The sequence below is a fragment of the Balaenoptera acutorostrata genome, chromosome 6 (genome assembly GCF_949987535.1).
Source record: "Balaenoptera acutorostrata chromosome 6, mBalAcu1.1, whole genome shotgun sequence".
NCBI lineage: Eukaryota > Metazoa > Chordata > Mammalia > Artiodactyla > Balaenopteridae > Balaenoptera > Balaenoptera acutorostrata.
Genome location: NC_080069.1, coordinates 42,436,792 through 42,460,702, shown reverse-complemented (window position 1 = coordinate 42,460,702; position 23,911 = coordinate 42,436,792). Strand labels below are relative to the sequence as shown.

At 39.9% G+C, this 23,911-nt stretch overlaps 1 protein-coding gene across 6 annotated transcripts in view; it reads right to left on the bottom strand.

Annotated features, from left to right (window-relative positions):
• The window catches only part of FRMD3 (FERM domain containing 3), a 381,549-nt gene that overhangs the window by 153,781 nt on the left and 203,857 nt on the right, over window positions 1-23,911 (bottom strand). For all 6 annotated transcript variants that reach the window (XM_057549302.1, XM_007176911.2, XM_057549305.1 and 3 more), the window contains one exon: window positions 1,654-1,758. In XM_057549302.1, coding sequence (XP_057405285.1) covers window positions 1,654-1,758 — 105 coding nt within the window. The remainder of the gene's footprint in view (window positions 1-1,653; window positions 1,759-23,911) is intronic.

Sequence of the window (23,911 nt, the reverse complement as noted above, 5' to 3'; positions counted from 1 at the left end):
GCCTGTTTCTCCCTCCATACAAGGGTCATATATTCATAGGCCATAAGAAATTCTGTCTATAAACATCTTTATGCCATGGTCCCCCAAACCGGTCAGGAGACAAAGCTGGGATGGATGCATCAAAATTAGAATCAAGATGTCTTAAAATACATCTTCCTGACCCTAGCCCCAGGAATTCTGATTCAGGAGGTCTAGAATAAGGTCCACACTAAGCATTTTTAGCAAATACCTAAACTGACTTAGTTGCAGGGCCAGGTCTGGGAATCACTGTTACTCAGTAGTAAACACCACGCAAATTCCCTCCATCATCTCATGTCAGCTCTACATCCTCACAATGTCCTGCTACCTTCCTCTCACTCAGATAAATGCTTGGCCCATTCAAGGCTTCCTCAAGTGCTACAGGAAACCAAAATCTCCTTCTTCTGAGCCACTGCATTATAACCCTTTATAGAGGATTAGGTCCTACTGAGAGGTCAATAAGATTCTCCATGTTTCAGAAGATTAATCTATTCCTTCAACATCCTCCTCCTTTACAAAAATACACTCTGTGAGTCTCTCCCTCATTGTATTAGTCAGTAAATACAAAACCAAGAACCAGGTGGGGTTGTGAGGAGGGGAAAAGGGGACAGGAAGTTGACCAGAGATACTGGTAAGGAGGAGAGCAAATTAAAGAAGGCAGTCATCCCCAGCTAACCCCTTCACACTGTGCCCTGCTTGTCAGTAGGGCAGGGTAAGAAACAGAGGCTGGAGCAGGTACAGGGCCTTTTAATCCATAGCTGGGCCCCACAGTAGGGTTGAAGAATGAGAAACGTTAGGTGGTAGGAGCTGGGATGGAGATTCCTGAGGTCTTTTGATGTGAGGGACACACATCACTGTGAGTTCAGCACATGCCATACCCGAACACTCTTAGGCTGGTACACTGGCTCAAAAGCCAAGACTCCCCCACTCACTCTTGTGCATCAACAGAGACCAGGAAGGATAGGTGTGTCCAGGAGCAGGAATACAATGGAGGCTGTCAAATTTAGTGGTGTCCAAGGAGCAGCTTGCAAAGTATCTTAACCCATCATCTGCCAAAGCTTTTTTTAAAAATGAGGTAAAATTAACATAACATAAAATTAACCTTTTTAAAGTGTACACTTCAGTGGCATTTAGTACACTCACAATGTTGTATATCTATCACCTATATCAAGTTTCAAACACTGTCATCATCCCCAAAAGAAAACCTCATGCCATTAAAACAGTCACCCCCTTGTTCCTCTCTCTACTAATAACTTTTTATAGTGAGGGGTGGATTTTCCCTATAATGAGATTTTATGTAGCCACTGTTTGAGAAGCTATGGCAAACTCTGGGTTCAAAGGGCACAAGAACGTTCTCTCTTCAACCAGGTGGGAGTAGCTTTCTGGAAAGCCCTAATGTTAAGTTTCCCTTCCCCCTGTCTCATTCAGTCCAGTGAGAACAGTGCCAGATTCTTATACACAATCACACGCACACACACGTGTGCGTGCGCACACACATACCCAGGCTGGTGAGTTTCATGTGATCAATAACCATGAGAACAAGTGCACCACAACTGCTCTGAGAAGAACCTATTCAGCACCCCAAAGCCTGAGTGACCCCCCCCCAAATGGGTCCAGATAGTTGTCAGCTCTTACCCGCTGCTTCTCTGGGTCCACAAAACGAATGCCAAAGTAGTCCTTCTCCAGCAAGCTGTAGTAGTTGCAGATGTGGTCAATAAGAAACTGCCCTTTGGTCTCCCTCTGCAAAGGAAGCACATTTATGTTTCAGCCAGAGTTTGCCTTGTACATTCATGTCTAAAATGTGCCTCATTCACTCCAATAGGTCTGTGCAAAGACAGATGAATTCACTCACCCTGCTCTCTGGAGCACGAGCTTCCAAACTCTTAACTGCAATCCACAGTGAGAAATTCATTTTATACTGTGAGCCATTACACACACACGCACACACACACAAAACCAAAGGAACACCAAAAAGGGGAACCAAAAGGATACCAAACAATACCCTGCCTAGGTGCAACACACTCTACTATGTTCTATTTTATCCTAGTGTATGCCATTTAATTTTTCTAATGCTATTTATGATTCAGAACACTGATTTCACAACTCAATACCTAGTAGACATCCACAGTTTGTAAAACCACACACAATTCCAAATACAATGCACCTGGCTGCTTGCTTTAACTGCTCATTCAGTCCTCACAACAATCCTGCAAGGAAGGTCCCCATTTTATATCTGAAGAGAGGCTCAGTGGCTTACCCAAAGTCACACAACATGTACGGAGCAAAGTAGGATTTGACCCAGGTCACCAGGCTACAGAATCCAGGTTCCATGCCACTTTGCCTCTTTGGAACATTGGTTAATCTACTGTGACTCTGCTAGAACACAGGGTCTGGATGGTATGGAAATGCAATGAATGTATCAGATAGAACACCCCAACTCCCAGCAGGAAAGGTGGAAAACTTGCTGCCTCAGGCCTCACAGCCTCCATATCACACCCATAAATCAACACAGAAAGGCACTGAGGTAGACTGGGGCGGGGAGTCCAGGACTGGGATTCAGAGACAGGTCTGGGTGACCTTGAGCAAACTCCCCAGCTGTTTCCACATCAGTAAAATGAGTTGGTTGGACTAGATTTCTAAGTTCACTAGATTATTTTTCCTTCTAAAACTCTATGAGTAAGAGAAGTATTAGCCAAATCTGATTAAGATAAATACCATTACAACAAAACTCCTTAAGAGCAAAGACCCTTCCAAGCCCTCATCAGGACATTTGATAACTTTCTGCTTCAATCAAAGTTGCTGACAGACCCATGGAATGTTTTAGGGATGGAATGTGACCTACAAAAATAAATGAAGAAATCAGAGACATTAAGTGAAGCCACTCTTCCAATCCACTAAAAATAATTTTGGAAGATCAGTTTGGTCTATGCTATGTGATTATCTTTTCTTTAGAAACCACTACCACCAGCTTGGGAAGTTGATGAAAAAGTCATTCACTGGCCTGGGATGTACCACACTGAACAAAGGACTGGGGCTTATAAGCACATACTGTGATATGAAGCCTCCATTTTCCTGAAATCACTTTTGAGTGTAATTTTGGATGAGTTTTGAACCTTTACTTTCTTTATAAAAGAACCCATTTGACGTAGCTCACAAGGAACAAAACATCAAAATGGAACTTGTTTTTAGATTTCTGTAATTGTTTTTAACCCAGAAGGCTCAAACGACAAGCTATATCTGATGACAGCTAAATTCAATGCCCAGAATATAATCAATGGATATAGTTCCTTTCATAGATTTATTCTGCAACCCATCCATCTTAGAGGCTGCTGCAGGATCAAATCACTGAACATAACACATGAGTTCATCATTTTATGATTGGATTGCCAAGCTCTCCAAAGCAGAATTTACTATGGTGGACTACCCCCAACAAGACATGTGGGTTAAGGCAATGCCTTGTAATGACGTGGGACCTTGATTGTGTATGACAGCTACTGTGCCCTGAAGAAGATGTAGTACTCCGAAGCACAACAAAGATTATTTTTTTAAATGATTAAACACAGCAACCAATATATTCTCTACAGCAATATCTCAGACTACCTAAGATCCTTGAGAGAAGGAAAGAGCACAGCAGACAATGTAGTGACTGGATAATACAACTGCGTCTGAAACAGGGATCAATGCCTTCAGCAAAAGCAGGTGAGGTGAGTTCCCATGGGTCCAGGCCCCCAGGTGGGTTCCAGGTCTCTGCTCCTCAGAGCACCACCCTCAGTTCAGCAATACTGTAGCAAATTCAGCATCACCCGGGAGGGAGCTTGTTGGAAACACAGAATTTCAGGCACTGTCCCAGACCAACCTAACCTAACCTGCATTTCCCTCAGTTATTCACATGCTCATGCAAGTTTGAGAAGCATTGGTCTAGAGGAATTTTCCCAGCATGGGAAAAGTGCAAAAATTATACCTGTCTCCAGAGCCCACTAGGAAAAATGTCCATTTTCCCTTGAGAATTGTCCATTCCTCAACTCAGAAAAATCAAAGGTTTTTCCAGTCTACAGAACACAAACTGCCCCTGAATCTGCAGGCTGCCAGCCAACCTCATCATCTCGAGCTATGTCGCTGCTTCATGCCAAGGAAGCCAGTTTACAGCCTCATGTTCTGCTCTGTTCCACTCCTGCCTGGAGAGCTGGACAATGTTCTTAAGTCATGTAAGTACCTATCATTATCATTTCTGTGCGTTAAGCCCAGCTCTTGCACTAAACAAAAGGCCACCCAGGCCCAGTACCAAGAGTTGGAAGAGTTTGTTCAGGTATGTTATGTGAGGGTGCAGAAGTCCAGCTGCCAGCCTCACACGTCTCACTTCAGGGAAGGAGCTTGGGGGTGAGCACTGGTTCTTCCCCCTACCTCCCACTGCTGGAACTCTGTTGAACTAACCCAAACCCTCCACTCACTTCCTCCTGGTGTTTCTGAGGGCAGAGGCCATTGTTCACACCCTAAGTTGCTACCTAAGCCAGTACCTGGCACACTGAGTGTGATCAAATGAATAAATGGGGCACTGCTTTCTCTCATGAAAAACCTGGGTTCTGGAAACTAACAGCGAGCCTCAGGTAAAACAACACAGTCCTCGTGTTAGAGACTCCTCAAACTTAGTACAATTAGCCAACTTTCACCCTAATCCATCAAGGTCTACACAGAGAAGTGCTAACCAAAGATTTCAAGTATAAGGACTTCTTTTTAATGTCAAAATTTTGTTGATTCTCCGACAAGATATTAGTTATATTTCCAGTACCAACTGAAGAGGGAAGAAAAATCAAATAGCTAATATAACTTCCTTAGAGCTATTACCCAAGTTGTGTTTTATTAATCACAATAGCATTTCACACGTGTGGAAAACAATAGGGCACAAATGTGTGAGCAGGGCCTCCTACAGGAGTCAGCTGGATGTTATGCCTCAAGAAAGTGCCTGAAATATAGACTTTTTTTTTTTTAACATCTTTATTGGAGTATAATTGCTTTACAATGGTGTGTTAGTTTCTGCTTTATAACAAAGTGAATCAGTTATACATATACATATATCCCCATATCTCTTCCCTCTTGTGTCTCCCTCCCTCCCACCCTCCCTATCCCACCCCTCTAGGTGGTCACAAAGCACCAAGATGATCTCCCTGTGCTACGTGGCTGCTTCCAACTAGCTATCTATTTTACGTTTGGTAGTGTATATATGTCCATGCCTCTCTCTTTGTCCCAGCTTACCCTTCCCCCTCCCCATGTCCTCAAGTCCATTCTCTAGTAGGTCTGCGTCTTTATTCCCATCCTGCCCCTAGGTTCTTCATAACCTTTCTTTTTTCTTTTTTTTTTAGATTCCAGAAATATAGACTTTTGATGCCATCTCTAAATGAGGTTATACAATCTCAGGGTTGAAAGAATAATTTGTTCACCATAGTTAAACTGGTGTCCCAATACTGGCTCTCACCACCTACAGTACACTGTGAATTGATATTTTTATAAAGACTATATTAAAATATTGTAAATATAGTTGTAATATTTTTAATGTGTTAAAAATCTAAACCAATCTAGCCAAGGTGTGGTCTGTGGACAGTGCTAGAATGTAAAATCTTTGTTACCAGTCTTCCATAAGTGGAGAAATTAAGAGTAATTTATTTTATTGTGTTTTCTACAAGTATTAGTCCAAATCAGATTGGGGGAACAAGATCTAGTTTTAGTTTCTCACCACAGACAGTTTGATGTGCTGATCTAAACTGGGCTGCCATGTTTGAGGGTTTGGTTTGGGATTTCTTTACCCCAGAAACCTCAAAGTATGAAGGGGGCTAGGCCCTCTCTCCATCTTCTTTGTCCAGTTTTTGTGGACATTCTTGGTATGCGTGTGGATCCCTGAACTCCTTGCAATAATCCCACATTCTCTTAGCGTTCTCTCCCACAGACTGGAAAGGAAACTAATTTTTGTAATCACAAACCAGACTATTTTTCAGAAAATCCCATCTCTCCTCCCCACCCCAAAGCATGTATTAGAAAGCCCTAAGCAAGTCATGAAATCTCTGAGGCTTAGTTGCTTCTTGTATGAAAGGGGAATAACAATGATAACTTCCAAATCTACCCCACCAGATTATTTTGAGGCTCATTCACATATTTGTTAATCATCTATTATACAGCAGGCATTGGGATAGGAATTAGAGAAAAATAGTGAGCAAAACACAATTTATAATCTCACAGACCTTAAAACCCTGTGGTTTGTAAAATGTGAAAGCATTCTTGCAAACTGCAAAGCCCTATACCAATGTAAGATGTCATTATTAATAATATTAAGAATTATCGTAATCTTAAATCTTTGTCTCCAGTTTCATAGATCAAGATACAAAGAAGTTAAGAGGAATAGTGTTGACCTCCCAGAACTGGCCTCTGTGGGTGAAAAAGTGAACAAAGAGACAAAGAACTCATTATTTTTGCTTAACTCCTCTTGCAGCCAACTGCTGGTGATGGATTTACTTCAACTCCCTGGTTCAATGGCAAAGTTAAAATAACAATAAATTTGTGCTTAAAGAAAAAGAACAAGCAAAATCAACTGGCTAAGTCAGCCATGGCTTGTCTTCAATGAAAAAGTATGGCAGATTTTAATCCTTAATTATTAAAACTCTAGGTCAAGATGTTTGTTTGTTTAGCTGGAAGTATTCCTTTTTTATGTAAAAATTTTAAAAACTTTTATTGAAATATAGCTGATTTATATTGTTGTGTTAGTTTCAGGTGTACAGCAAAGTGATTCAGTTATACATACGTATATACATATACATATATATATATTCAAGACATTTTGATACCTTTTACATATTGGTTAAATGAGGAAAAGAGTACCAACCTCCAAAATACTTAATGTGCTGCTATAAACCAACACTTAGAGTTTGAAAAGGTAACTTCAGGAATGAAGGTTTCAACATAATAATGATAATTACTATATATTAAACACTGTACACCAAGAACTGTGTTACATACTTGCATTTAACCTCTGGATAACACACTGAGGTAATTCATGTCCTCCCCATGTTACAGATTTTTTAAATGGACTCAGAAAAGTTAAGTTTGTTTGTAAGTGTGTCAAACTCAGGTCCAACACAGTGCCCAAGCAGTTGTAGGAACTCAATTTGCCTATCTGACCCCTATTCTCTATGTGGAGACAGAAGAAAAACAACAACATGAGGATTTGGGAACAGTATCAAGTGCCCCAATTACTAGAATTTGGACATTGGCAGGAAGAAGCACTGGGTTATCAACCACCACACCAGACCTAGAGAGACGCAGTTTTATAAAATACAAACCACATTATCATAGACGTCATTGGTTAATTGCCCAGCATCCATACACACCTTTGTCTTTCCTAATAGAACCCAGATTTTGTTCAAGTACGCACATATGTGTGCACACACCTAATACATACATATACACACAGGTAGACGCAAAGCCCATAAGCCTCAGGAAACTATAACCCACCCTTACCTCCAGGGCTCAAGCTCAGCTGGTATAAGGGTAATCTCATCCCTCTTGCCTGATTGGCTCAGGAAAGGACACATGACCTAGTTTAGGCCAATGAGACATGAGGAGCAATTGACCATGTTTTCTGGGACGGCTCTTGTTTACTCTTCTGAAAGAGCTTATGGAAGAGACTTTCTGTTCTCTCTGAACGATGTGACAGAAAGGCGTGAGGCCTTGAACTGCTGCAGCCATTTTGAAACCAGCTTGGGGATGAAGGTATCACTGGGTGGAGCCAAAATATTTACAAGGAAAGTGGAGCTTGTGTTTCCAGATTATCAATCATGAAGCTCACCCTAAGTGTGAACTTCCAGGGATGCCAACAAAATTCCTTGTTTTTTCAGCCAGTACAAGTTGATTTTTCTGCTAGTTGCACCCAAAATGTTGACTCTGGAGAGAGGGTAAACCAGTGCCTCAGGCCAAGTAGGAGAGCACAGAGAGGACGATAGTGCTGGTGTGAAACACAATTAGAGGTTATTGACTAATGAACCAGAGAGCTAAGTCCATCTACCGACAGGTTCTATTTGGCCAGCACGGTGTTTTTGTATCTTTAAATTGGGAGACTGCACATGAAATCTGGATGATGGCTGCTCTTGAAAAGGCGGAGGGTCTGGAAACTAGGCCATGAAGGTCTGCTGAGCTCAGGATTGGCTGCCCCTTCTGGCGGTGGGGGTGGGGGGAGTTGGGGGTCTTGCATCCGTTCTATCATCTTCCACATCTTCCACTTCCCTGATCCCCAGAGAAATTTGAGTTTACAACCCTGACCTGAGGCAAACTAGAGGCTTTCAAAAGGGTTCCTTGTAAGAGTTTTCCTTGGAACTGCTCAGAAGCACCCTCACAGCCAGAAAAAGTCCTCAGTGGACACAGCTTTGAGTTGCCCTCTGAGGCCATCCAGCCACTGAAATCCTAGGACCTTTGAGGGAAGAAGGGTCCAACACAGACCAGACTTCAGGGAGGATCACTGAGATGAGGGGAGCAGGCAATGGTCTGAAGAATGAGAGCACCGACCAGGACGCTGGAAACAGTTCATTTTGGGGCTGGTACTGTGCCCCCAGGAACCCTCTCTGACAAACAGAAGTGGGGCTGCTGCCAGACCTAGTTTTTTAGTAATAAAGGTTGTGAGGTTCTTGTTCAAAGGGCCCTTTTGTTTGACACTCTATGCTTGCAGGAGTTGCTCTTAAAAAGGGGCAGTCCCCATGGATGCACATCTAAGAAGAGCAGACTTGTCAGTCTCTGCTAAGTCTTCTACCTGGGAAGGAAGAATCCAATTCCCATCTGGATACCTAGAAACTCCAAGTGGGGCCTCTAGACAATTATAAGGCCTGAAACAGCAATTGAATACTCATTTTGCTGCCAGGAGCATGTCTTTTAGGGACAGGTGGTTGCATTTCTTGCATGAATTAAGGGCCTCAATCCATTCACCTTCATTGGCAGATGAACAAATAATAGTAATGAGAAACTGGCAAACTAAGTAGTTCTGCTTCTATTGTGAAGAATAAGCATTTGTTAATTTAAGAAAGATTATGGCTTGATTGAATAATATAAAAATGCTCTGTTTATATCTGTGCTTAAAAAATTCAAGCATATTTATGTAAATTCATACTTTTTCTTATGGTGGGTACCACAGCTTTAACCAAAACAGAGCATCTCTTTAGAAAGAAATTAGCTTTTATAATTGGAATTTAAATAGCAAGTGATATTTCACTTTGTTAATTGTTCCTTCCCATTGCAGCCAGTAACTGGTATTTAATATTTGGCTGTGAAATATATTCAGAAAATTGCATCATCCTCAGACAGTGAGGAAAGAAGTAATATTAAAGCTTTTAAAATGGGGAGAAATGTAAAGGAAAAGAAGAATAGCGGGATCTCTCATGGTTCAATCTGTGGTTCTCACACAGAAATTAAAAGTTGTTTTGATTTGTGTTATTCAAATATTTTCAGATGTATGAAAGGTAAAACCAAGGTTTCAAGAAGCTGGAGCACCTAATTCTGAATACACATCTGCTTTATAGTAATAATCAGTATATTACGGCTAAGATAATTAGGAAAATATAGGCTAGATCAATTAAAGGCATTTTTGTGGACAATACATATTCATAAGGTGGGGGAAGGGAAGGCATGGTTATGACTGTAGCAGTGACCGAAAAGCTAGAAAATAGCAAAACAACTACCAAAGCCAGATATTTACTGGGGGGAAAAACCAATAATTTCCTGAAAGTATCTGGCTAAAAAAATACAGGCAAGACACAAGTGGTCACCTAGACCCACCAGGGTCTTTGGTAGCAAGTCAAAACCAACTGCCCATCTCAGTTCTATGGTAGCCTGTACACACTCTGAGGAGACAGAAATAGACTGCCATCCTCACAGCTAGAGGCTTAGTAGTATCAAGGCTGGGGAAGATAAAGGGGCCCTATGGAAGAAAGACAAAGAAACAGTGCATCCACAGAAGGTAAAGCAGCCAGAATGGGTTGGCCAATCCATTGCCTGAGTCCTGAGTGGTGTCTTCTGAAGGAGTGTCATATGACTAAGCAGGCAGAGTGGTTTGGAATAAGTAATGTTTCCATCTCTTTGTTTTTCTTCTGGGTGTTTTCCACCTTGGTTACCTCTCCAGTGTTCCACAGCTTTCATCCTAAAGGATGGCTTGTGTGTCTGTGCTCAATCAGAGGGCCGTTTCTATTCCAACTGGCACACAGATCCATCCCAATGTTTGGGGAATCATATTTGACGTGTCAGCTGTTCTTAGCAATTTCTGCCACTGCTCAGTACTCAAAAGGTTCTTCCTTCCGCATTTTTTATTCTTCTTCCTATATCAGGGTGTAGTGCCATTGCCAAGCCCAATTCTTGAAGGCACTCACCTCTGAATAATTTTAGGGTTTTCCAACTCCAAACCTTTCCACAATTTTGAAAAGTGTTTTTTTAAAAAGATCTCACGCTGAGGACTCAAAGGCTCAGAGAGCCTAATTAACTTACTCAAGGTCAACACAACTAGAAAGTAGCAGAGTCAGTATTTAAACCCAGGTCTGCTTGATTTGGTTATTATAGCCAATGATTAAAAAGAAATAAGATCCTTAACTTGATAAAGGACATCTTATAGCTAACATCATACTTAATGGAGAAAAACTAGATGCTTTAAACCTACAGCTAACATCGTACTCAATGGTGAGAAACCGGATGCTTCTTCACTAAGATCGAGAACAAGGCAAGGATGTCCCCTCTCACTACTTCTATTTGACAACATGCTGAAAGTTCTAGTTAATGCAGTAAGATAAGAAGGAAATAAAAGATTGGGAAGGAAGGAATAAAACTGTCTTTATTTGAAGATTAAGTGATCATCTATGTAGAAAATCCAAAAGAATAGACAAAAAAAAAATTTCCTGGAACTAATAAGTGATTATAGCAAGGTTGCAGGATACAAAGCTAAATATACAAAAGTGAATTGTTTTCCTATATATTAGCAAAGAACAATTGGAAGTTGAAATTAAAACCACTTACATTAGCACCAAAACCGTTAAATACTTAGGTACAAATGTGTACAAAATCTATGTGAGGAAACCTACAAAATTCAGATGAAAGAAACAAAAGAAGATCTAACTAAATGGAGAGATATTCCATGTTAATGTAGATAAGACTCAGTATTGTCAAGATGTCAGTTCCTCCCAACTTGATCTACAAATTCAATGCAAGCCCAATCAAAATCTCAGCAGTTACTTTGTGTATATCAACAGTCTGATTCTAATATTATTACAGAAAGATGAAAAGATCCAGAATAGCCAGCACAATATTGGTGAAGAACAAAGTCAGAGGACTGACACTACCCAACTCCAAGACTAACTACAAAGTTTCAGTGATCAAGACAGTGTGGTACTGGCAGGAGAATTGACAAATAAAGCAAAAACCAGAATTGAGAGCCCACACCAAGACAGCCCAGAAATAGTCCCATACAAATAAAGTCAACTAATCTTTGACAAAGGAGCAAAGACAATTCAATTGAGAAAGGACAGTCTTTTCAACAAATGGTGCTGAACAACTAGAAATACACATGCAAAAAAAAAAAAGAATCTGGACAAAGACCTTACATCCTTCACAAAAATTAACTCAAAATGGATTATAGACCTAAATGTAAACCACAAAACTATAAAACCTCTAGAAGGAAACACAGGACAAAATCTACGTGACCTGAGTTTGTAATGGCTTTTTAGACACAATCCAAAAAGCATGATCTGTGACAGAAAAAATTGATAAGTTGGCCTTCATTAAAATTTAAAACATCTGCTATGCAAAAGAAACTGTTAAGAGAATGAAAAAATAAGCCACAGACTTAGAGAAAGTGTTTGCAAAACACATATCTGACAAAGGACTTGTATCCAAAAATATACAAAGCACTCTTATAATTCAGCAATATGATACAAACAACTCAATTTAAAAGTGGGCAAAAGATCTTAACAGACACTTCACCAAAGAAGATAAACAGACGGCAAATAACACATGAAAAGATGCTCCACATTGTACGTCATTAGGGACTTGCAAATTAAAACAACAATGCAATACCACCGCACACCTATTAGGTGGCTAAAATCCAAAACACTGACGACACCAAATGCTGACAAGAATGTGGAGCAACAGGAACTCTCATTCACTCCTGGTGGAAATATAAAATGGTACAGCCACTTTTAAAGACAGTTTGGCTATTTCTTACAAAGTTAAACGTAAGCTCAATCCAGTAATTTTGCTCCTAGGTATTTACCCAAATGAGTCAAAAACTTATGTCCACACAAAAACGTGTACACAAGTGTTTATAGCAGCTTTATTCATAACTGCCAAAAATTGGAAGCAACCAAGATGTCCTTCAATAGGTAAATGGATAAACAAACTGGTACATCCATATAATAGGATATTATTCAGTGATAAAAAGAAATTAGCTTTTACGCCATGAAAAATGAAGGAATCTTAAATGCATATTTTTAAGTGAATGAAGCTAGTGTGAAAAGGCTCCCTATTATATTGCATACAAATGACATTCTGGAAAAGGCAAAACTATATAGACAGTAAAAAGATCAGTGGCTACTGCAGTGGGAAGGGGAGTGAATAGGTGAAACACACAATTTTAGGGCAGTGAAACTATTCTGTATGACACTTTAATGGTGGATATATGACACAATATATTTGTCAAAATCCGTAGAACTGTATAACACAAAGTGGAACCCTAATATAAACTATGGAATTTAGTTGATAATGATAATGTATCACTATTGGTCCATCAATTTAACAAATGTACCACACTAATTAATGCAAGATGTTAGTAATAAGGGAAACTGGGGGTGGGGGTGGTGATTATATAGGAACTCTACTTTCTGCTCAGATTTTCTGTAAACCTAAAACTACTCTAAAACATAAAGTTTATTAATTTAAAAAGGAAGAAGGAAAGGGTTGGGGAGGGAGGAGGGAGGGAAGGAGGAAACCAGCAGACCACCTCAGGGGACATGAACATAAAAACTGCAACTCAGGAGACAGACTAAGGAAATAAATTCAACAAAATAATCTTGTAACTATTCAAACTCAAAGTGAACATAAAGATCTTCTCTTTCATTATTTAAACTTCCAAAGGGGAAAAGTACAGTTTTAAGCAAACTCCACTCCAGTAGCTGAGACAAGATTTTAAGCAAAGGGCTTTCAAGCTGTCTTCATTAATCAATACTTCCAGAATTTAAGTACATCTTCACTTAACACCTCTTTTTTCCCTTAGTCTATCCTATGATCTTCAACATTTGTTTCTCTAACAAGTGTTGTGATAGGCCAGACCCTCTGTGCCTCTTGGTCTCCCTGAGCCCCATCATCAGGAGAGGAGATGCTAGCAACACCTCCTCTTCTGAGATTGGAATCGGCAGGTATTTGCTTAGAAACACCTGAGTGCCTGGCACTTTGGGCCACGCTCTATAAATTACCTCAACTAGTCATCCGGTTTAATCCACATGAGTCCCAGGAGCTAGCTGCTTTTCCATTTTCTAGGAAAGGAAGATACAGCTCAGAATGACTGAGTAACTTGCCCAAAGACACACAGCAAGTAAATGGCAAAATTCAGGTTTTAACTCCAGCCTCTCAGTCCAAAAAAAAAAGACCAAAATTATTAAAAGGAGCAACACATTCATTTACAAGAGGAAGAATTAGAGACTGTTGGAGTTGGAAGGTACTGTAGAGAGAATCTGATCCAAACACTTCATTTCAGAAATGGGGGAACTGAGGCTCAGAGAGGTTAAAAATGAAATAACATGAATTACTGTTGGAACTGAGACTTAAAATCAAGAGTTGGAGCCAAGATGTATCAGTCAGGATAGGCTAGGTTAAGCTGCAGTAACAAACAATTACAACATGTCAGTGGGCTAATAGGACAAAGGTTTACTTCTCACCTATAATACACAGCCAATGTTGATTGGTAGGCGAGGGCTTTTCTCATCATAGCTTAAGGACTCCAAATGATGAATTCCTCTTGACAACAGCTTCAACAATCACCAGAGTAGTGGGAAGGGAATGTGGTGAATCCCATACATGCTTGGCAACATGTCACTTCCATATGGGGTATATATATACGTGTATATATATATATATATATATATATATATATATATATATGTATGTGTATATATATATATGTATACACACACACACACACACACACATACACACACACTGGAATATTACTCAGCCATAAAACAGAATAAAATAATGCCATTTGCAAAAACATTGGTGGACCTAGAGATTATCATACCAAGTGAAGTAAGTCAGAGAAAGACAAATATCATATGATATTACTTGTAGGTGGACCCTTAAAAAGTTATACAAATGATCTTGTTTACAAAACAGAAACAGGCTCACAGACATAGAAAACAAATTTATGGTTACCAAAGCGGAAAGGGCAGGAAGAGATAAGTTAGGAGTTTGGGACTGGCAGATACAAACTACTATATATAAGATAGATAAACAAGGTCCTACTGTATAGCACAGGAAACTATATTCAATATCTTGTAATGAACTATAATGGAAAAGAATCTAAAAAAAAAATATATATATATATAGCTGAATCACTTTGCTGTACAGCAGAAACTAACACAATATTGTAAATCAACTATACTTCAATAAAAAAAATATGTCACTTCAGCTCATCAGCCAAAGCAAGTTAAAAATCTTGCCTAACTTTACGAGGAGAGGGAAATGAAATTCCACCATGTGCCCACAAGGATGAGAAATGGAACACTTCTGAAGAATCCTAATACCAAACAAGCCCCTTAGATAGCCTCATCCACCAGAGGGCAGACAGCAGAAGCAAGAAGAACTACAATCCTGCAGCCTGTGGAACAGAAACCACATTCACAGAAAGACAGACAAAATGAAAAGGCAGAGGACTATGTACCAGATGAAGGAACAAGATAAAACCCCAGAAAAACAACTAAATGAAGTGGAGATAGGCAACCTTCCAGAAAAAGAATTCACAATAATGAGAGTGAAGATGATCCAGGACCTCAGAAAAAGAATGGAGGCAAAGATCGAGAAGATGCAAGAAATGATTAACAAAGACCTAGAAGATTTAAGAACAAACACCTAGAAGAATTAAAGAACAAACAAACAGAGATGAACAACACAATAACTGAAATGAAAAATACACTTGAAGGAATCAATAGCAGAATAACTGAGACAGAAGAATGGATAAGTGACCTGGAAGACAGACTGATGGAATTCACTGCCACAGAACAGAATAAAGAAAAAAGAATGAAAAGAAATGAAGACAGCCTAAGAGACTTCTGGGGCAACATTAAATGCACCAACATTCGCATTATAGGGGTCTCAGAAGGAGAAGAGAGAGAGAAAGGACCCGAGAAAATATTTGAAGAGATTATAGTCGAAAATTTCCCTAACATGAGAAAGGAAACGGCCACACAAGTCCAGGAAGCACAGAGAGTCCCAGGAAGGATACACCCAAGGAGAAACACACCAAGACACAGAGTAATCAAATTGACAAAAATTAAAGACAAAGAAAAATTATTAAAAGCAACAAGGGAAGAAGGACAAATAACATACAAGGGAACCCCCATAAGGTTAACAGCTGATTTCTCAGCAGAAATTCTACAAGCCAGAAGAGAGTGACATGATATATTTAAAGTAATGAAAGGGAAAAACCTATAACCAAGATTACACTACCTGGCAAGGACATCATTCAGATTGATGGAGAAATCAAAAGCTTTACAGACAAGCAAAAGCTAAGAGAATTCAGCACCACCAAACCAGCTCTACAACAAATGCTAAAGGAACTTCTCTAAGAGGGAAACACAAGAGAAGAAAAGGGCCTACAAAAAAAAAAAGGGCCTACAAACCCAAAACAATTAAGAAAATGGTAATAGGAACATACATATTGATAATCACCTTGAATGTAAATGGATTAAATACTCCAACCAAAAGACACAGACTCGCTGAATGGATACAAAAACAAGACCCATATATATGCTGTCTACAAGGGACCCACTTCAGACCTAGGGACACATACAGACTGAAAGTGAGGGGATGGAAAAAGATATCCCATGCAAATGGAAATCAAAAGAAAGCTGGAGCAGCAATGCTTGTATCAGATAAAATAGACTTTAAAATAAAGAATGTTACAAGAGACAAGGAAGGACACTCCATAAAGATCAAGGGATCAATCCAAGAAGAAGATATAACAATTATAAATATATATGCACCCAACATAGGAGCACCTCAATACATAAGGAAACTGCTAACAGCTCTAAAAGAGGAAATCGACAGTAACACAATAATAGTGGGGGACTTTAACACCTTACTTACACCAATGGACAGATCATCCAGACAGAAAATTAATAAGGAAACACAAGCTTTAAATGACACAATAGACCAGATAGATTTAATTGATATTTATAGGACATTCCATCCAAAAACAGCAGATTACACTTTCTTCTCAAGTGCACACAGAACATTTTCCAGGATAGATCACATCTTGGGTCACAAATCAAGCCTCAGTAAATTTAAGAAAATTTAAATTGTATCAAGGATCTTCTCCAACCACAGTGCTATGAGATTAGAAATAAATTACAGGGGAAAAAAAACATAACACAAACACATGGAGGCTAAACTATACGTTACTAAATAACCAAGAGATCACTGAAGAAATCAAAGAGGAAATAAAAAAATACCTAGAGACAAATGACAACGAAAACATGACAATCCAAAACCTATGGGATGCAGCAAAAGCAGTTCTAAGAGGGAAGTTTATAGCGATACAATCCTATCTCAAGAAACAAGAAAAATCTCAAGTAAACAATCTAACCTTACAACTAAAGCAACTAGAGAAAGAAGAACAAACAAAACCCAAAGTTAGTAAAAGGAAAAAGATCATAAAGATCAGAGCAGAAATAAATGAAATAGAAACAAAGAAAACAATAGCAAAGATCAATAAAAGTAAAAGCTGGTTCTTTGAGAAGATAAACAAAATTGATAAACCTTTAGCCAGACTCATCAAGAAAAAAACAGAGAGGACTCAAATCAATAAAATTAGAAATGAAAAAGGAGATGTTACAACAGACACCACAGAAATACAAAGCATCATAAGAGACTACTACAAGCAACCCTATGCCAATAAAATGAACAACCTGGAAGAAATGGACAAATTCTTAGAAAGGTTTGTATCTTGAAACAGATGGAGAGATATACCATGTTCTTGGATTGGAAGAATAAATATTGTGGAAATGACTATACTACCCAAAGCAATCTACAGATTCAATGCAATCCCTATCAAATTACCAATGGCATTTTTTTACAGAACTAGAACAAAAAAATCTTAAATGTGTATGGAGACCCTGAATAGCCAAAGCAATCTTGAGGGAAAAAAAATGGAGCTGGAAGAATCAGACTCCCTGACTTCAGACTATACTGCAAAGCTACAGTAATCAAGGCAACAAAACAGTAACAGGCACAAAAACAGAAACACAGATCAGTGGAACAGGATAGAAAGCCCAGAGATAAACACACGCACCTATGGTCAACTAATCTATGACAAAGGAGGCAGGGATACACAGTGGAGAAAAGACAGTCTCTTCAATAAGTGGTGCTGGGAAAACTGGACAGCTACATGTAAAAGAATGAAATTAGAGCACTCTCTAACATCATACACAAAAATAAACTCAAAATGAGTCAAAGACCTAAATGTAAGACCGGACACTGTAAAACTTTTAGAGGAAAACATAGGAAGAACACCCAGTGACATAAATCACAGCAAGATCTTTTTTGACCCACCTCCTAGAGTAATGGAAATAAAAACAAAAATAAACAAATGGGACCTAATGAAACTTAAAAGCTTTTGCACAGCAAGGGAAACTATAAACAAGACGAAAAGACAACCTTTAGAATGGGAGAAAATATTTGCAAATGAATCAACAGACAAAGGATTAATCTCCAAAATATATAAACAGCTCATGAGGCTCAATATTAAAAAAAACAAACAACCCAATCAAAAAATGGGCAGTGCTTCCCTGGTGGCGCAGTGGTTGAGAATCTGCCTGCCAATGCAGGGGACACGGGTTCAAGCCCTGGTCTGGGAAGATCCCACATGCTGCGGAGCAACTAGGCCTGTGAGCCACAACTACTGAGCCTGTGCGTCTGGAGCTTGTGCTCTGCAACAAGAGAGGCCGCGATATTGAGAGGCCCATGCACCGCAATGAAGAGTGGCCCCTGCTCGCCGCAACTAGAGAAAGTCCTTGCACAGAAATGAAGACCCAACATAGCCAAAAATAAATAAATAAATAAATAAAAAATAAAAATAAAGGAATTCCTTTAAAAAAAAAAAAAATGGGCAGAAGACCTAAATAGACATTTCTCCAAAGAAGACATCCAGATGGCCAAGAGGCATATGAAAAGCTGCTCAAGATCACTAACTATTAAAGAAATGCAAATCAAAACTACAATGAGGTATCACCTCACACCAGTTAGAATGGGCATCATCAGAAAATCTACAAACAACAAAAGCTGGAGAGGCTGTGGAGAAAAGGGAACCCTCTTGCACTGTTGGTGGGAATGTAAATTGATACAGCCACTACGGAGAACAGTATGGCGGTTCCTTAAGAAACTAAACATAGAATTACCATATGACCCAGCAATCCCCACTACTGGGCATATACCCAGAGAAAACCATAATTCAAAAAGACACATGCAACCCAATGTTCATTGCAGCACTATTTACAATAGCCAGGTCATGGAAGCACCGAAATGCCCATCGACAGACAAATGGATAAAGAAGATGTGGCAAATATATACAATGGAATATTACTCAGCCATAAAAAGGAACGAAATTGGGTCATTTGTAGAGACGTGGATGGACCTAGAGACTGTCATACAGAGTGAAGTAAATCAGAGAGAGAAAAACAAATATCGTATATTAACGCATGTATGTGGAATCTAGAAAAATGGTACAGATGAACTGGTTTGCAAGGCAGAAATAGAGACACAGATGTAGAGGACAAATGTATGGACACAAAGGGGGGAAAGTGGGAGGTTGGGTGGTGGTGAGATGAATTGGGAGATTGGCATTGACATATATACACTAATAGGTATAAAATAGATAATGAATAAGAACCTGCTGTACAAATAAATAAATAAATAAATAAAATTCAAAATAATAATAAAAAAAAGAATCCTAATACCTATCACACTAGGGTTGGTCTAACACTGAACTTAATTAGCATAATATGCCCGATTTGCCCTCCACAAGAGTATTTTTAAAATATTCACCTAGAACAACAGTATTGCCACCCATTTTACAATCTTCACATTTTACCTTAGGCCTCTCTGTAACAACTTAAGGAATTCAGTGAGTTTGGAGTCTATGATCTAGCTGGAATCACCTGCTGATCATATTATTCTAACAAGTATATGAGAATATAGGGCTCCAAGAAAAACACAGTTAGGAGCTGCCATTCATATACAGGGAGAGCAAAGAGGTCATTTCTGTTTATGGAATTTGTAATACACCCAGGAGCTTAATAAGGAAGATAGAATTCCTCCTGAAATTGCGTACAGATGTCTACACTGAGTTCAATAATTTTAAAAAACACTGGGGACCAATTAAGCATGGATCCCCTTCACAGTCCTGTCTATCTGTCAAGAGCCTTGGGCAGAGGGATCCTCCCTTTTCTGAGGCTAATCTGACAGGGCAGATCTTGGCCCATCCAAGGTGATGACGTAAAGCAGCTGGAACAAGAATTGTTGAATGGTTTATGGATAAATTCAAAACCACTTACATGGTTAGTGAGGCTTTGCTCAGGTTGGTGGAAAAACTTTCTTCCACCGAGGCAGAAATTAGCAAGAAGATCGTATACCTGTAGCCCTACGACATCAATGGGAGTCGACGTGGCTCAGTCTTTGCACCCCACCCAGACACATTTAAAGTACTGAAAAGAAATCCAACTCTCCAGTATTCGATTTCAAGGAACATTTAAGAGAACCCAAGGTCTAACCCACAACACTTCCCTAACCCCTTTTAGCCTCTCCAAATTGTCTCGTCCCCTCCAGGTGCTGTGAAGACTCTTACCCCCAAGTTCCCTCCCCATTGTTGAACTAAAGGCTTCATCTTTTATCTCCCCAGTCCCTCCCTCTCCCCTATTAAGATGTAGGTTGGTAGCTTTATATGCAGCAAGAAATCATCTTTCCTCTCCAGGAGAAAGGAGGAGGGAGAAACTGGGCCGGAGGGTGGCTTGAAAGCTCACACATGCTTAGAACTACAGAGGTGATGTAGCTTTAAAGGGCACTCTGCAATGGCCCAGGACACATCACTGCATATCTGGTCTAGCCTGCCCAAGAAGCATCCTGACAAAGTTGCTAAGACTGGGGATGGGATGGGCTGGGAAGGAAAGAGGAGATCCCACTGGACAATAGGTTAGTCCCAGAATATTTTTCACTACTCCAGCATACACACATCTAGACGTGGCTGTCCCATGCAGAATTTAATTCAATGTCATAAGTAATATGACAATGGTCATAACCATAGTGGGAATAATAGCTACAAATTACTGAGTGCTAACTATAAACTAGGGCCCAATCTAAGAGCTGCACAGAGATTACGTCATTCACTCCTTCCAACAACCCTAGCACCAGCCTTATTTGGGTGGATAACCTTCTAGAAATGTATGATTTCCTCCCACCTCCATTCCTAATTCTTCCAAGCTGCATTTTTTTTTTTTTTCTCTCAGACACTACTCTTTATTCTGGCAAAGGAGCAACCCAGCATGGTCCATAATTTCCACTCTGTGAAGGCCTGACACCTCACTTCAAGAGTATCATTCTAGAAGATTCTCACATCACTAGTCACGTGATTAGCTGGCCTGTAGTCCACATAGCCCCTGAAACTCCTGAAACAACCTTCTGTGTGCTGTGGGGATTCCTGGGGCACACACATACATACACACACACACACACACACACACACACACACAAACATAAACGATTTATCACAAATATTTAAAGACTGAAAGGCGTAGGCTGGGTTCCCTGACTATCACACTCCCCCCTTTCTTCAAGTGATTAGTCACAAAGGAGGAACAACATCTTGGTTATATTTACATCTCTTCTGACTACACAGCAACCCAAGCCAAGGGTGGTGCTGTGTTTTGTTTTGTTTTTTCCTTATGAAACTAAAAATATAGAGAATGATTGATGTGAATTTTAACAGCCATTATCAGCTATTACAAACCAGCCTTCTTCTTTAACTCTCCCCTGCTTTTTTTACTCTTTGCAGCAGACAGGAACTTCCTGAAGGAAGGAAAATATCAGATGCAGTCTACCAGCTCCTTATACCAAGGAATTTTGGCCCATTGTTTAGCAAAGCACAACACAGAGCCTGATGGCACTGTATAAACACATAAGAATGCACAGAGACTCTTGCTCAAAAACAAGTATAAAAGTGAGAACCCCTTCAGGGATTCACTCTTAAGAATACATGAGAAGATATTTAAGATGCAAGATAAAATGAAAAAAAAAAGATTATAAGATGGAATGAACATTTTTGGTAAAATTCCCATTTTTACATATATGTGCATATTTATATGCATGCATTTATATGTACGTCTAGACACGAAGAATAAAGATTTAAAGGCTAAAAGGCTACATGCTGATGATGATATCTGTGGGAGATGAGAGCTTGTTATTTTTAGTTTTTCTTTGTGCCTATTTGCATTTTCCAGCTTTTCTACAAATAACAAGCATTAGGCTGGTTGTCAGTATAATGTATTTCTTTCTAATCACTTAGGTTTAATCACTGGTTTACGCTCTGAAAGGAGCATACAGACTGTCCTCCCTCACACCAATGGCCTGAAGTATCCTTAAGGCTCACAGACCAGAGTTCCACTTATTATCGTATTATCTGAAAGTCCCACCTCCCTTTCATCTGGGAAGAAAAAGAAGCAACAGACAAGAGGCTGCAGGTGGTGAAGATGTTTCTGAACTTGAAGTCCAGTACAGACCTAGAGTTCCCTGCTTCTGCCAACCAATGGCCCCACGCCAGCCACCAATGAGCCTTTTGGGGCCTCCAGGTGCCCAGGTATGCAACAGCGGGCTGGCCCTGATGACGGTGAGGGTCCATCCCAGACCTGAGCCCCGGCAGTTCTGGTTTCCACTCTGGGTCCTCAGCAGAGGGCTGCCCCACTTTGTCTAGTGCTCACGTTGATTCATTTCCATCCAAACACAACTAGTGGGGGCGTCCCTGAAACTTACATCACGGGACAAGGAGGGAACAGCTCTGGGATAATGAAAGATGATGTTGAACGTGTCCATCACCCCTCTTCCAAGCCTGCAATGAGGGCGGGACCAGAGCTGACAGAGGTTTATAGCTTGAAAAGTTTGTTGGGAACGGGGCAGGGTTGCATGATTGGCTCTTGCTTTCGGTCCTGATGGAAAGTCTGCCAATTTTACTCAGTCACAGATTAAATCAAATAGTAACTTATGGGGTGGGGGGAATGTATGAAAATGGTCAAAGGGTACACACTTCCAGTTATAAGATAAATAAGTTCTGGGCATGTAATCCACAGCATGGTAATTACAGTTAATACTGTATTGTGTATTTGAAAGTTGGTAAGAGAAGACTTTTAACGTTCTCACCACACAAAAAAATTACAACTACTTGAGGTGATAGATATAGTAATCATTTTGTATATCTCATATACATAAATCAAATCATTACGTTGTATGCCTTAACCTTACCCAATGTTATATGTCAATTATACCTCAATAAAGCTGGGAAGAGGGTAAGAAATAGAAAAATACCAGGGCTAATCTCTAATATCCATAGGTAAACTATAAGCCAGAAAAAAAGTAACTTACATTTTATATTACATAGCAAATTTCTTATCTTTTGCAGCAATTCTATCAAATTCCATTCCCTATCTCCACACCCACCCCCACCCCCCTCACACACACACTCTGAAAAGTTGGTTGTGATATTTATGCAAGGCAGCCAGGCTTAGGAAATCAGATCAAGAGTACTGCTTGGCAACTTCCTGCATCTTCAGACTTCCTAGAGCATAGCCCTTCTCTGCTGCTTCCGCCTCCAGCCACAGGACACTAAGTTTCCCTGCTTCCTCTACTGCCCTCCACCCACACATGCTAGCTCCTGTCTCTTTCTACGAAGGCCTCCCAATCTTTCCCCACCATCTACACAGCCAAACGTTGGAAGATGAGGACGCAAGTCAAGAGGCCACCAGAGCCAAAGAATTCTTTACGATGACCTGAAGTGCCTTGGAGAACCAGTCCGGAAGAACGGTTCTGAGTCCAGTACTCCACGGCAGAGTCTACAAACACATGCTTTGTGCCCACGAGGAGAACCAGCCCCCAAAGATTCCAGCTAGGCCCCCTGGGAGGGATGAAAGCCCCTACAAAAATTTGGTTAATTACAAAGATCTCAAGAAAGGAAGATGAGGTGGCTTTTCTCCTGCCAAGTCAAGGAAAGGTCCAGGTGATTACCCTCCCAGACCAGAACACACCTTCCAATCATGAATGCTGCTCCCGCAAGTTATAAGCTGCATCTCAGAAAGTTACTTCCTTGGGCATTGGACAATGAACAGGATGCCAAAAGGTCCTCATTTGGTGGTCAGTAGATGTTAGCCAATGTCAGCGAGGATGCACACCAGTGAAGAGAATAGACAAATTCAGAAACGTAAACTGTATTATCTGTGGTTCAGGCAGCTGAGTTTTTTTCATTATTAATTTTTATTGGAGTATAGTTGCTTTACAATGTTGTGTTAGTTTCTGCTGTACAGCAAAGTGAATCAGTTATACATATACATATATCCACTCTTTTTTAGATTTCCTTCCC